Genomic DNA, 14,454 nt, shown 5'->3' on the forward strand with positions numbered 1-14,454 from the left:
CTGAATCCACTTTCCCCATTCTGGAATTATTACTGTCACTCACTCCCCACTCCCTGCTGGGCTGGGCTTGGTGCTTCTTTGTGGGGAGTGATGAGGTAAGAGCATAAACACCAACTCTGTACATATTTTGCTTTTGCCTAATTATCTATTCAATATGAGTTCGCTGACTGCAACCCTGTCCCCTACAAATTATGTTTATATAGTGCTAATTTGCAACAGCAAATATGTTGTGGGATAAATCTGCCTGAATTGCATCTTTTATCTACATAATTAGGAAAAGTTTTTAATAAACATATTTGCCAAGTTGCAACATGTTAATACTTAACAAATTTGCTAAACACTGGCATTCATTTTACTGGCAACATTCGTGAATGCAATATCCACTCACAGCAGCTAAAGCATATGTGTTAGCCACTCAAAGTACTTGTTTGGGAAACAGTTGTCTTAGTTAAAATAGAGGGTTAGAGAGGCCCAAGACAGGGCGGGTTTATTCACTGTGCTGTTGTTGCCTAAACTTGATAGCACTTAGGGTGTTAACCCTGGTCCCCAGTGCCAGCTTTCACTAGCCACCCAAACACCCCTGTTCCCACCACAACCGATTTTTTTGCTTTCCGAATAGACCTTTTCACAGCAGCCATTTTGACATGAAATAGTAGGGTAAGTGCAGGTGTTACCAATTATACTAATTAAGGCCCTCTGTTTGATTTAGTGTAGCAGAGCCTTTCCAGTGAGCCAACATGCCCCCTTGACTCTGTTTAACTAGAATGGAAGGGAACCTTAATTGGTAATTGGTAACACCTGTGGTAAAATGGCTGCTGTGAAAAAGGTCAACTGACTACAGTCATTCTTATTGTAACATTCATTTGGCCACAGCACAGGCTAAAATACAATTAACATGTTCCAGGACAACATAGATTATTTCCAAGATATTTCGTCATCTTAAACAATTTCCTGGTGTTTCAATGAGCGGAAAAGTAGTCTCTAAATTTCCAGATTTTCCAGGACCCGTGGAGTTGTATTATTATTATTATTAGTAGTAGTAGATCAGTGTGTAATGGTGAATGATGATCTATCCAGTCATAAAGCATGGTAAAAGGAGTATTTTTCTGACGACTCGCTTGGATGAAATCATCTCTCAGGGAGCAGCTAGAGTCATGTGCTTGTGGGCGGGGGGACTGTTGTAAGATGAGTCTGTCTTCTAAAATGTCACAACACCAAAGGTCATGATGACTGTCCTCAAAGAGTCATAATCCAGCCCTGAACTGGCTGCTGTTAGACATGAGCGGGAGGACAATTAGAACAACCTCGGCTTTGAATCTGGCAGAGGCCATTTCAAAAACCTGAAACAGCATCTTTGCATTCAGAAAAGCAGTCCCTTTCAAAGTCTGCACTGCACTTATGTGTCTGATCATCAGATGTTTTATTCATTTTGAATTGTGCAATGCATCACATCTTCACTAACTGCCTCATAAACCAGACTGTTTATCTTGTACCACCACCACACACACTGTTCTTACCGTCCTCTCGTCCAAGCTGTGCCCTTGCCTCTGGTTGGCTTCGTGGCTGTCAGGTGGTGGGGAGACACTCCGGCCCTGAGGGTCCACCCAGCTGTACACGTGGTTGGTGATGTAGCCTCCAGGGATCCGACCCATAGAACACACTGACAGGGCCAGCTTCTTGCATCCCTTCAGCACCTGCATCAGCAAAGGAGAGTGAGGCTGTGAAAGTGCTACATACTGCAGACCTCGCGGCCCCACGCAACAATCCTTTCACTAGGCCAAACAAAAACAACAAAGGATGGCAGAGAGTTGTGGCCTTGTACATAAAGATATGAATGATGGTTCTGTGTGCTAGTAGCTTTCTTGGAATTTTGGTCAAAGAACATTACAGTTTTACAGACGTGAGAAAGAAATGTGTGCTCTTTGGAAACAGCTGAGTTAGACAGTAAAATTAGTATCTGTAATTCAGCTTTTTGATTCCTATACGTGCAATGTGGAAATCAGCAAATCAGATTCCACATTTTGGTTTAGAGTCAAGATGCACATTTGGATCTTACTCATGAAAGTCAGATGTGCTTAATGCCCATCCATCACCCTGACCCCAACTTTAATCTTTGGGCTTGGTATTTTCAAGTCAAAGGGTTCAAGTCATTGGTGTTAATGACGAAGTCAAGTTGCAAGTCTTTTCTGATTTGGTCAAGTTGATTCTAAAGTCAACTAATTTGTGTTTCCAGTCTGACTGGGGTCCAAGTCATGTGACTCGAGTCCACATGTCTGCCATAACACTGGATAAAATCCCATGCAAACTTTTTTTAAATTCTCCCTTACATCAATATGTGTTCATGGCAACTACAGAGTGGTTAAGGTTATGCAAAGAAAACAGTTTTTGGAAATATAAGGTGATGGTTAGGCAACTAAAACATTTGGTTAAGTTTAGGGACAGATCAGGGTTAAAGCAGGACAATCAGCCTTGCTACGTGTCCATCCCACCCATGGCTTTGGACTTAAAGTGCCAAATCATCCAACATGACCATAATTTGAAGGATAGTGGGCTAGTCCACAAACAAAATCTGCACCGACAATCCTCTGCCACCAGCTTTTCATCCAGCAGATTTGTCTATGTTTTGTTCTTGTTTGATCTAGGGGTACAGTGACTCTGACTAACAATGGACTCCTGTCTGTTGGTGCAGATACATTGTGCTGACGCTTTGCTTGGTGTTGACTCATTGGACCCTTTCATCGTTTTTTTCCTTGAGTAATTGTGTACTCCTTTCAGCTCGGCTATTTAAACCAGAGAAGCTCCCTTGCCTTGTGCATCTGCTGTCACATTATTTAGTTGTTTCATGAGAGGGGGACAGAATTAGCGGAGGCTTTGAGGCCACAACGCTGGCTATTGCTGTGACTCACACAGGCGCCAGTGGAGACACAGCAAAGACACCAGGAAACAGAGAGAAAAAGAGTCAGAGTCAGGTCTTATATGGAGGACATTCCTCTCCAGTGGTTATTTCTTCAAGGAAATGTAGGATCAAATATAATTAGCAGTCAACTGATAGGGGTTTTTCAGTGGTCAATGCTGATATTTATTGAGAGGGTTATATATAAAAAAAAAAAAAAAAAAAAAATATTATATTATAAAAAAATTTTTATTTTATTTTTTTCATATATGGTGGTATTTGGAGTGGGATGTCAACTGATATTCTATAACATTCTAAATTCAGAAAACATTCAGAAAAGAAATGGTAATTTTTTTTATATATTTACAGCAGGACACATGAGAGGAACCCTTTTTCCCACCAGAAAGGAAAAAAAGGTAATTTTTTGCTGCCAGCCCTATCTTTTTACATTGAGGTTGCCTTTGATAAATACAGTACAATAAAAGCGGCCTATTTTTCCTGGGTCACTGCAGCTGAGATTTAAAATGCATGGCTCACAGGGCAGTTAACCTGTAAACAGTGTGGCCGGGCTTTACAGTACAGGGCTCCAAACTAACCGTTTCACCACCTTACCAAAACTCATGGCAAGCGCTAACATCTTTCCACAGCAGCTACACTAACAATGCTGCCTGCTGATGCGATTGCTGATGCGTCTGCATCCATTTTTTGTTTATCGCCGACTGATGAATCCTTTTTCCATGGCAAAAATGAGACTAAAACTAAATAAAAGTAATCTTTGAAAATAAAACTTAAATAAAATTTCTGGGTATAAAAACTAAACAATTATGTGAAGATGGACAAATGGACATGTTAATTAATAACTGTTATAATTGGTGGTGCTCGATATTGGCTTTCCTGCCGATATCCGATATTCCGATATTCTGATATTGTCCAACTCTCAATTTCCGATACCGATATCACCCGATACCGATATATGCAGGCTTTTTACACCAAAACTGTTAACAACATAACATATCTCCTATTGTGGAATTAACACATTATGCCTCATTTTATTGTGATGCCCCACTGGATGCATACATAAATGCAACATGGCTTTCCAAATGTAAACACTGTCTGTGCAAAATAAGAGAACAACTTCAACTTTCATTGTATTAATACTGAAAAGAGCGCTAACGCTAAGCGCTGGCTAAGTGCTAGCTTTGGTTAATGTGTTTAATTGTATTCTGCACCTGAAGGAGTGCTAATGTAAATTCTAACCAATTGTTAGTTTGGTTAAGGAACAGCTCATAGCAGGGTCAAATATTTAAGGTGCATTACATTTATTTTGTGTTAATATTAAAATCATTCAGCTTTAAATTGTTTGCTTGTTAGCCACGGTTAGCAACCAACCAGTCTAGCTGGTAGCTGTTGTTGTTATACGTCATCTAGCGCGCGCCGGTAAACGTCCCATGCTGCGTTCACGCAGGCTCGGAAATGCTGAAGCCTACAGAACAAACATCGGTTCTAAAAACCCGATACCGATAATTCCCGATATTACATTTTTTAGTGCATATCGGCCGATAATATCGGACGGCCGATATTATCGGACATCCCTATAATGCAGATTGTATGCTCCTAATCACTGTAAACAGTAGCTTCCCTTGATTTAGATGCACTGAGATCTTGCATTTTAAAAATGTTGTGTTTCTGCCTATCATGTATATGCATGTATATATAATGTATAATGAAAGCAGTTTTTGGAAAGAAGTAACTTATGGACCAAATTCATCTATAATATGACTGAAAATGAGGAAAATATAGCAACAAAATATCTGAGATAAACAACTAGAACTTGCTGACATTTTTAGAGGTGTGCGGATGGATGGATATTAATATTGTATCTCAAGTTAAACCCAGACAGTATCTCAGTGAACAATCTACCTTCTAAATGACCACCCAGATCTGCTACAATAATGCCAAGTCAGTTTGTTCCATGTTTTTTTTACAAGGGCAGCGACATGAACACTGTTTTCATTTTATACCTAAATTAACAATAATCAAATTACTAAAATGTTAATAAAACTATACAATACATACAAAATACATTTTAGTCAAAAGTATTACTCTGACCACCGCTAGTGTCTGGAAACTTCCAGTGAATGGGGGGGTTCATTAGCATAGAGAATGTTGTTTTGGTAAACGGTAAATGGACCTGTACTTGTATAGCACCTTTCTAGTCTTCCGACCACTCAAAACGCTTTTACACTACCTGCCACATTCACCCTTTCACACACATTCACTCAGTGATGACAAAGCCCATCGAACAGAAACTAATTCATTCATACAAAACACGCAAAATTCAGGATACTTCGACACATGGCAGGAGGAGCCTGGGATTGAACCAACAACCTTCCAATTAGTGGACAACCCGCTCTGCCTCTAAGCCACACATCATACAGATTTCATTGTCTCCCATGTTTCTGAACAATGTGACTTACAAACAAAGGGTCTAGAGGATGAGTCTTTGCACTATCTTTAGTCAATGTGATGTTTATCTGAAAACAATTGCTGGAATTTCCACCCATCCACATCAGCATAAACACATGTAGCAGTTTCTGAGACATGCTGTTTACCTTTTAGCATTTTTCTGTCCCTTTCATTTCTGTTTATTCCTGCTCTTTCCTGACACTACAATCCATAGTAGATCCAGCATGCAATGAGTGATCATGTTAGGAGAGAATGACTCGCTGAGGGACACTTCAACATGGGTTGAGATGGTTCTGCGGTATTCTGGCCCCTCTAGACAGCAGGGAAATGTGCCGCCCTGCTTTTAGATTTTCTTTCTTATTCTCTGCAACTGTCTGCCATTGGGGGTTCATTGTCCCAGAAACCAAGAAAATAATCTTGGCTAACATACTACCTGGCAACCTAACATAATCCCAGCCAGATGTAAAAAGTGTCTGGAGTCTGCAGCTGTCATTTAGTGTTTTCTGTAATTTATGATGTCTCTCTAACCGCAGTTTTTCTCTCTGCCAGAATGCCAGAGATATGCATTACCACTGCCCTGATCACTGACCCTGAAACGGACGAGACTACAGAGCATTATCACGTGATTTTAACTTTGCACATCTCTATGGAGCATTTCAGCATCTTTCAGCTCATTGTTTTGGCTTTACAGATTGCAACTTCAGTCTCAGCACTCTAATCAACCTCATTTCCAGCAGCAGTAGACAGCTGTTCTTGGTCTAAAAGCTCTGATAAACCCACTGTACACTACCTGTCCAGAACCAAACATCAGGGATTAGGGAGTAGCTTGTGAGTTGGTGGAGACCAGAGCCAAAAGGGCAGTGAATACTGGACATACTATCATCACACTAACTCTGCTTCAAATGAATCCTAAATTGCTCTGTGACTATTGGATGTGTAAAGAGGCATGTTTGCTAACACATTTCCATTAACCAACTGATGTGTTCACTGCTGTTCACTCTTGCTTTACCTGGTGCGCTCTGGTACAATAAACACCATATCTGTGCCAACAAGCGTCTGTCTCTGTGTTTCTCTGCAGAGCAGTGCAACAGTTGCAGGACATGAACCTCAGACTCTTGTATTTTATAAATTCTACCACCAACCTTGACCTTCTCCCTATGACTTCTGTGCAGTACACAAAATGTGACAGTAAACTTTTTACAAGTACCATTTAGTTTCCTCCAAAATGAATTTGGCAAAGAAAACTAGATATATAAATGTATTTTGTAGGATTCACTTTTCTGAATATTTTCTGCTCTCTCTTCATTCTGTTATTATCATCCTTCACTTCAGGTTGTCCTTCAAATAAAGCACTCAGGTTAAACACCTATCTGCCCTGCTGAAGTGTCCTTGAGCAAAACACTGAATGCCGACTGGCTCAAGGGCTGCTGTTCTGTAGCTGACCACAACCTATAATTTCCCTCAGGGATCAATGAGGAATTTAATAAATAATTTTTTTTAACTCCTGTCCACTACTTTTCCTTAATTACTGAGGCAGAGTATTTTATGTTTAAAAGCCATCCTCTGCTTCTCTCTCCTCCCTTTCAACGATTTGGTGATGTGAGGTTTATGGATGGCTGTGCCTACAGTGGTGATGGATGTTCAGTGTGTGTCTCAGTGCTGCGACTGCGAGGTGTCATTCCAGTGGTGCCGTGGCCATAAATCAGCACCTACTGAGATTCTTTATCACCACCAAAAGTAGCAGACGTGCCCAAGGACTGTGTGTGCTGAGTCAAGGGGTCGAGATGGTCCGCCACACACACAGAGTTCCTGCTCATGAACACCGTCACATCCACACACACTGGATGGATTTTTTTTTTACATTGAGTGCTGTGCTAAGAGGTTGCGCCTACACAGATGTACAGTAGCTGAGCATCAGAGGCTCCCAGAGCTGTACAGATGATGAATGGTTGACAATGAGTGAGGGGAGATTTTCACCTAAATTAAATGAGTCAGCCTTACATCTTGTCCCCAATAAACAACTGTGATGAAGTCTGAAGACAGACAGAAGGTCTTTACCTGCACTCCTGTGAGTTATATTTAGCTAAATTCGTCATTTTTGACAGTCAGTGCTTCTCTGTTCAACGTCACACTGATAAACTTTGATTTTATCCAAAAACTCTCTTCCCTCACTGCACCCATCTTTCCCATTCTTACAATGTGGCATAGGCCAGCGGTTCCCAAGCTTTTTCCTTAAGGGACTTCTCTATTATCATTGAATAAACTGACAACCCCTGACTAAGTGCCGTATGTTATGGATATTTCATATTATATTCAGTGTATAACAATAACAGTACAGAACAACTAATAAACTGTACAATGAACCCAAACAGTGAACACAATAACTGCAGGAAAGTTGTGTAAAATGAGCGATTCTGATGAATTTTGAGCGGATTATTTTCTGTAAATATTGATCAGAGATGGTCATTGACATACACTCTGTTAAGTAATTTACTGTGTCCCAGTTCTCCATGCTCATTTTAGGCAGGTTTTGCTTTTATGGTAGCAGGAGGTAAGTCTGTAGGGAATTACAGCCTAGCATGCGCCCAGACTAATAGAGTCTCATTTTAAGTGTGCTTCTGCATTGGTAATGTTGGTATTGTGTTCTATTGTTCTTACACAATGCATTGCACAAAAGAAAATGAATTGGCTACTTAAAATAGCAAATCATTTAAATATATTGTGAGGGAGCTGCAGGAAGACTTTGATCCTGAACTGTCTGCATTCTAAAGTCAGTTTGATTGATCTCCAATGGTGCACATACTGTATTATTTGCTGTTCATATAAAACAGTGAATGGTGTTTTTGTAGGTTATTTTTATATAAAACACAGTAGTTAGCACATATTGCATATATATCTACAATCGCCATTTATGGGGCTGACGGTGGCTGGTGGAAAATTTTAACATATTGCCAACCCTAACGCACATACTGATTTATTTAGATTGGAGCTGGGAGGAGGACGTGGCACCAAACATGGCTGTCTGTTATAGGCTGAAACAACTGTCTATCCAAATAAAGCCTCAGTATCTTTACAGTGGAGCAATAATGACAGGGAATGACTCCATCCTTTAGAAAAAATTAATTATCTACATTTTAGTAAAGAAGTTGAAGGTTTTCCACTCACTGGAGGTTGTGGTTGGAAAGGTGTGAAATCACCTTCAGACAAAAAAAAAACATAAAGCTGCACATATCAATATTTTCACGAAAACAATGAGTCAAGTGACTATGTGGAACGTGAAGGATGCCTTGTTTTGGTTCAGACTCAGTGCTCTCATAAACCTTGTTTCCAGCAGCAGCAGCAGCAGCAGTTTTCAATTAAAAAGTTTCTGATAAACCTATTGTACACAACCTGTCAGCACAAACAGCACACAGAAACAGTGAGAGACTAGCTGGTGAACATAGTGGAGCATTTAGCTTTTTTTAGATTTAGATTATTTGTTCAAGAGCTGGTGGAGACCAATAGACCATAGCTTAAGGGAGAGTAAATATATATATTGGACACAAACACAACTCCAGATTAATATTAATGTTGCTCTGTGTCTGCTAAAGAAATAATTGATTTAGACACAACAACTTTATAAGGTGATAATAAGCCAACTGCTGCCTTAAAGCTGCAGTAGATAAGTTAAATAAAATATACATATTTGCTGTAAGTTTCACTATATCCTGGCAGTTGTACATTATATAGATAATCAGTGAAATGAATTAGGTTCCTCTTGCTCCTCTGAGCCACCAACCCGAAGCTTTGACATTTGACAACCTAGGAATGAGACTCAACAATCAACTATCTTTCTACACTCTGTTTAGTTATTTTCGTTCAGGCCTGGTGGATTCTTGCAAACGCCATTAAGAGCACTAGGAGGAGCCAGAGGAACCTGATTTTTTAACAGATTGTTTCATGTTCTACTGTCAGAATATAGTGAAAGTTTCAGCAAATATTACAAAAATGTATTTGTATAAAAGTTACCTACTGCAGCTTTGAATATCAGCTACACTAGATAGCTACTCTGCTAATGTTGAAGGTTATGAATATGGTCATCAATGGCTATGTATATTGTAATTTCTGCTTTAATAAGAGTTTTCAAGTAGTTGGAAAGGTTTAATGTCAAAGAATGAACTAAAAGTCAAAATATTACAAATATACATAAAAGTCAAGCAAACTATTACAAATATAATGTCCTCAATATGTCCTTCAGTTTGCCAGTTGGCTTATGTGCATTTCAAAAATGTATGGCACTTTTCTGCCAGAAATTAGACTAATTCTGCCTCTAGAGCAGCTTTGCTTCCTATTCAATTCAGTTCAATTTTATTTGTATAGCGCCAATTCATAACAGAAGTTATCTCAGGACACTTTTCAAATAGAGCAGGTCTAGATCGAACTCTTTATAACATTATTTACAGAGACCCAACAGTACCACCATGAGCAAGCACTTGGCAACAAGGGCAAGGAAAAACTGCCTGTTAAAAGGCAGAAACCTAGGACAGATCCATCAGCTCTAGGTGGGTGGTCGTCTGTCTCGACCAGTTGGGGTGAGAGAGAGAGAGACAGAGAGAGAGACAGACAGGTGCACAGCAACAACAGTATTGGTAATGGCAATCTAGCAGGACCATGGCAGGAGGCTCCACCAGGATCGATAAGAACCTGCGAGACGAGAAAGTACAAGAACTCTGGGGAAGAAGTTAAGTTAGTAACATGCATTAATGGAACATGAATGAGTGCAGAAAGAGAGAGGAAGAGAGGAGCTCAGTGCACCATGGGAAATCCCCCGATAGTCTAGGCCTATAGCAGCATAACTAAGGGATGGTTCAGGACTCACCTGATCCAGCCCTAACTATAAGCTTTATCAAAGAGGAACGTCTTAAGCCTACTCTTGAATGTGGAGAGGGTGTCTGACTCCCGAACCACAACTGGAAGCTGGTTCCACAGGAGAGGAGCTTGGTAACTGAAGGCTCTGGCTTCTGCAGCTCATCCAGGATTTTATGTCCTTAAGACATGTTTGTAATTTAGATAATTGATTAATTTCATCAGGCTTGATTGAAAGATATAACTGCGTATCATCTGCATAACACTGAAAGTTAATGGAGTGATTTCTAATAATGTTGCCTAAAGGGAGCATATATAAAGTAAATAGTTTTGGTCAAAGTACAGAACCTTGTGGAACTCCATGACTAACTATAGTATTTATTGAAGATTCATCGTTAACATGTACAAACTGCGCACGATCTGATAAATATGACTTAAACCAGCTTAGTGCGGTTCCTTTAATGCCAATTTGATGCTCAAGTCTCTGTAAAAGAACATTATAGTCAATGGTGTCAAATGCATGTAAAGAAGTGCCAATTAAGGGTACGACCTCTTTAAGCAGCCTAGTTGGGATCGGGTCCAACAGACAGGTTGATGGCTTCGATGTAGAAATTATTGAAGTTAACTGGTGAAGATCGATAGCAGAAAGAGAGTCAAAATATATATCTGATCTAAATGTATATCTGAAAAATGTTTATCAAACTAAAACAACTGAACAACTGAAGCTGCCATGCTCACGGTGCGATCATGAGACAACAGAGTATAAAATATAAGGGATTGAGACCTAAATGCAGCCATTTAACTAGCAGTCTTTTAACAGCTCCATCATTTGTGTCCTTGTCGGGTGTGAGGCCGTGCTCTATTCATTAACCCCACTCCAGCTACAATAACCTGCCCTGCACTGTCCCCTTACCAGTCATGATGAATTGGCTTGCTACATTGTTGGCTGAGCCCAAGGCTGAAGTTTGTGTGAGCTTTGACAGGGTATAATTCACCCTGCCAGCCTTTTCAATAACACTCACTAGATATCAATAAGGAAAAAAGTCTCACTTCAGTTTATCTGAGCAGGCTGGGCCAGTCTTGTTAACCGATACTGAAGGAGAAGCAGCCTAATAAACTGAAAAGATTTGCTGTAAATTGAAATATCCATCTTGCAAAAATGTGACACCTACTTTACAAAATAATCAATAAAACAAAATTTGAATTGACTGCACATTTTGAAGGAGTGTTGGCAAAATGATGTCCTTGGTTGACAAAATTGCAGCAGTTGCAGAGACTTAAACTCTTTATTTGTATGTAAAATATATGATATTTGGGAATAAGGGAATGATTTCCTGGCCAAATATTGCATTCTACTTTAGCTGCAGAGGGGCTGTCACTTCAAATGGGGAGGAAAAAAAGTTTTTAGAGTAGAGCTAGATGTCTCACTGCAAAGAGTACATTTCATTCTACATCTAAAACGAGGCTACTGGGAAATGTGGGTGGGGAAAGTAAGTGAGAAATACTCTCCAGCTCCCCAAACCGTACTGCTGAGGGGCCCTTGAGCACAGAGAAGCTGCTTGCAGAACAACAGCAGACGACTGTGTTCATACTTAGATACTTAGAGGCTCACACACTAACAGGAGAGAATATATTGGCTGAAGAAATAAAGTCCTGTTTTCTCAAAGTAAAACATACTGCAGAAATGAGATTGTTCCTGACTCTGGTTGACACAGAGAGATTCATACGTGCTTTTATGTCCTCTTAATTGCCCAAAGCCTTATTTGCACCTCTTAACCATCAGGCAGTGGCTCAGCTCCAGGCTGTCAGAATGCTGCAGCGAGGCTTTCTCACCAGGACTCAAGCGAAAGAACACACTGCTTCTGACATCAAAACATACATTATTTCATAAAATCCTCTAAGGCTGGTCAGGAACCTGGTCTTAGCTACATTTCATACAGTTCAGATATTTACATGGGCAATCAATTATATGGCGGTTTGGACATCAATTGCTCCAAAGTAAACATGGCAGCTGGACAGGTGAGTGAATGAATCTCGCAGTCTGACCTCCAAAGTTACCTGACTCAGCTAAAGAGCTGCTGGCGTGGACTCTACCGGGCATCTTACTGCAATCCCTGCACTCAGTCCTCAGCCTTTCCTATCCACAGGGAGAAACTATGCAGTCCCAGCAGATGGTTCTAGTACACTAAGTAGCCTGTTGGCATGCTCAGCGCCTCCAGCCTAAAGACACTGCAGTCCTACAAAAACTCACCGACAGGGCTTTACCGTGATTCTTAATGGAATGAATTCTTAATGTTATTATTTACACCTGTACTTTTCATGCCTTGGCAAGTCAAAATGTCTACCAAAAGGGGCAGCCCGAAGTGGGGTCCACAGGCCAAATTTGGCTCAGCATCTGATTCGATTTGGCCTACCAGATGTTTCTAGCAATAAATTAAAATATTAATAATAATATTGGCATTTATGCCTTTTTATTTTGTGAGGTAAAAATACTAAATAATATTAAATATGTAGAATCCCTAATATTATTCAGTTGAATGGAACTTGGGATCCTAGTACATTTTTGCTGTAACCCCTAACAATACAACACAACACAACACAACACAACACAACACAACACAACACAACAGGGGTTTACTTTTGACCCGTGGCCCATCATTAAGTTTCAGTTTTGGCCCTCCAAGAACCAGAATGGCAAACTCTCCACTTGGACACAAGGAATACTGGATCAAAATCTAAAGCTCCCCAGAGGCTGAACCCTCTATGCCACCTACAAAAACGTCAACTTTGGACACAAGTTATCTCATAACTTTATATAGATTGCCAGAATTGCCATAGCACATTCATGCTGCCAAGGAGAGAAAAAAAAGGTTAATGACCCCCTGACCTTTTCTCTAGCGCTACTCCAAAAATGAAAATGAACAGTTTTGCTCCACTACTACTGCATGAGTAAGAATGGCAACATTGTTTTGTCAAAACCTTCATCTTGAACTTTGCTACCAAGCTGTGGTAACATGTTGCAATGTCTGAAAGGAATGTGCAGAATTGTCCAATATCAATAACCTGGCGACATGTTTGATGGTATTTTTTCTTTTTTTCTTTGCTGTATCGTATTCTTTTGTTGTTACAACAATGGAACTAAACTTGTTTTTAACACTTGAGTACTCTGCAGTTAGTATGTTTTACTGTTACAAGGAATTTAATGCAATTATAAAGTATAAAGACTTGCAATATAGACTGTATGGGTTTACTCTCTTACATGGACTAGGAAAATACAACACATTACACCTTTACTGAAAACGCTGGCTGCTGGTACAGTACAGAATTTACTTTTAAGTACAGTACCCTAAGTGGTATGGCTCCTAAATATATTTCTGACCTGTTCACTGGCTATAGCCCAATCAGATCCCTAAGATCATCGAGCATGCATCTCCTGAATGTACCTAGAACTAAATCAGGTGATGGTGCATTTAGTCACTATGGTGCTGTTCTCTACAGGAAACTGCCTGATAACCTGAGATCTGCTGCAATTGTATCTTTTAAAAGCAGTCGTAAAACAATAATCTTCTCTCACCTATAGTAGTTCTTACTAGTTTTAGCTACTCATGTTTCATGTTTTGCTGTAAAGGACAGTTTACCAGTGTATGAAATGTGCTATACAGATAAAATTGACTTGACTTCCTACATGCCGGATATATGGGTGCTGTTAAGTGGGATATTTTAGTTCACCTTTCTGCTGGAAACTGGGTCTGGTCTACTCCCCTGCCCTGACTATATGTGTGATGGATGATCCCCGTTGCCACAGCTCTCCCAGATATGTCACCATTACAGTGGCACAACAGCTTTTTGATGGGACATGAAAGGTTCTCCATTTTATGTGACGGCTCAGTTGGTTCTGTTTGGAGAGGTATGAGGAGGGATGACCGAAAGCTGCTGTGACAGGTGATCTAAGAGGAAGTAATTATAGATAGTTTAACTGTTGGCTTTATCGTCTCAGAGTAAGATTTGAAATATAGAAGAATCTGCAGGAGACACACATACTGCTCTGACTGTTCACAGGTCTGTCTGAGCAGCCCAACAGAAGACTGCTTATCAATATAAATGGGCTCAGTGGCAGAGAAGGTTAGTGAAATCCATAATACCAGCTGACATAATGTGGGTATGGAAGATGAATGACACTTTGCACTCACTCATCCAGTGCTAAGTCACCGTGAACTTTATGAAATGAGCAAGAACACTGAAATGCAAAT

General features: G+C 40.1%; 1 protein-coding gene across 3 annotated transcripts in view; it reads right to left on the reverse strand.

The window, feature by feature from the left end:
- Positions 1 to 14,454, reverse strand: part of whrnb (whirlin b) — a 95,288-nt gene that overhangs the window by 52,925 nt on the left and 27,909 nt on the right. For all 3 annotated transcript variants that reach the window (XM_051422285.1, XM_051422283.1, XM_051422284.1), the window contains exon 2: positions 1,518 to 1,694. In XM_051422285.1, coding sequence (XP_051278245.1) covers positions 1,518 to 1,694 — 177 coding nt within the window. The remainder of the gene's footprint in view (positions 1 to 1,517; positions 1,695 to 14,454) is intronic.

This window comes from Dicentrarchus labrax, unplaced genomic scaffold, assembly GCF_905237075.1.
Source record: "Dicentrarchus labrax unplaced genomic scaffold, dlabrax2021, whole genome shotgun sequence".
Classification (NCBI taxonomy): Eukaryota; Metazoa; Chordata; class Actinopteri; family Moronidae; genus Dicentrarchus; species Dicentrarchus labrax.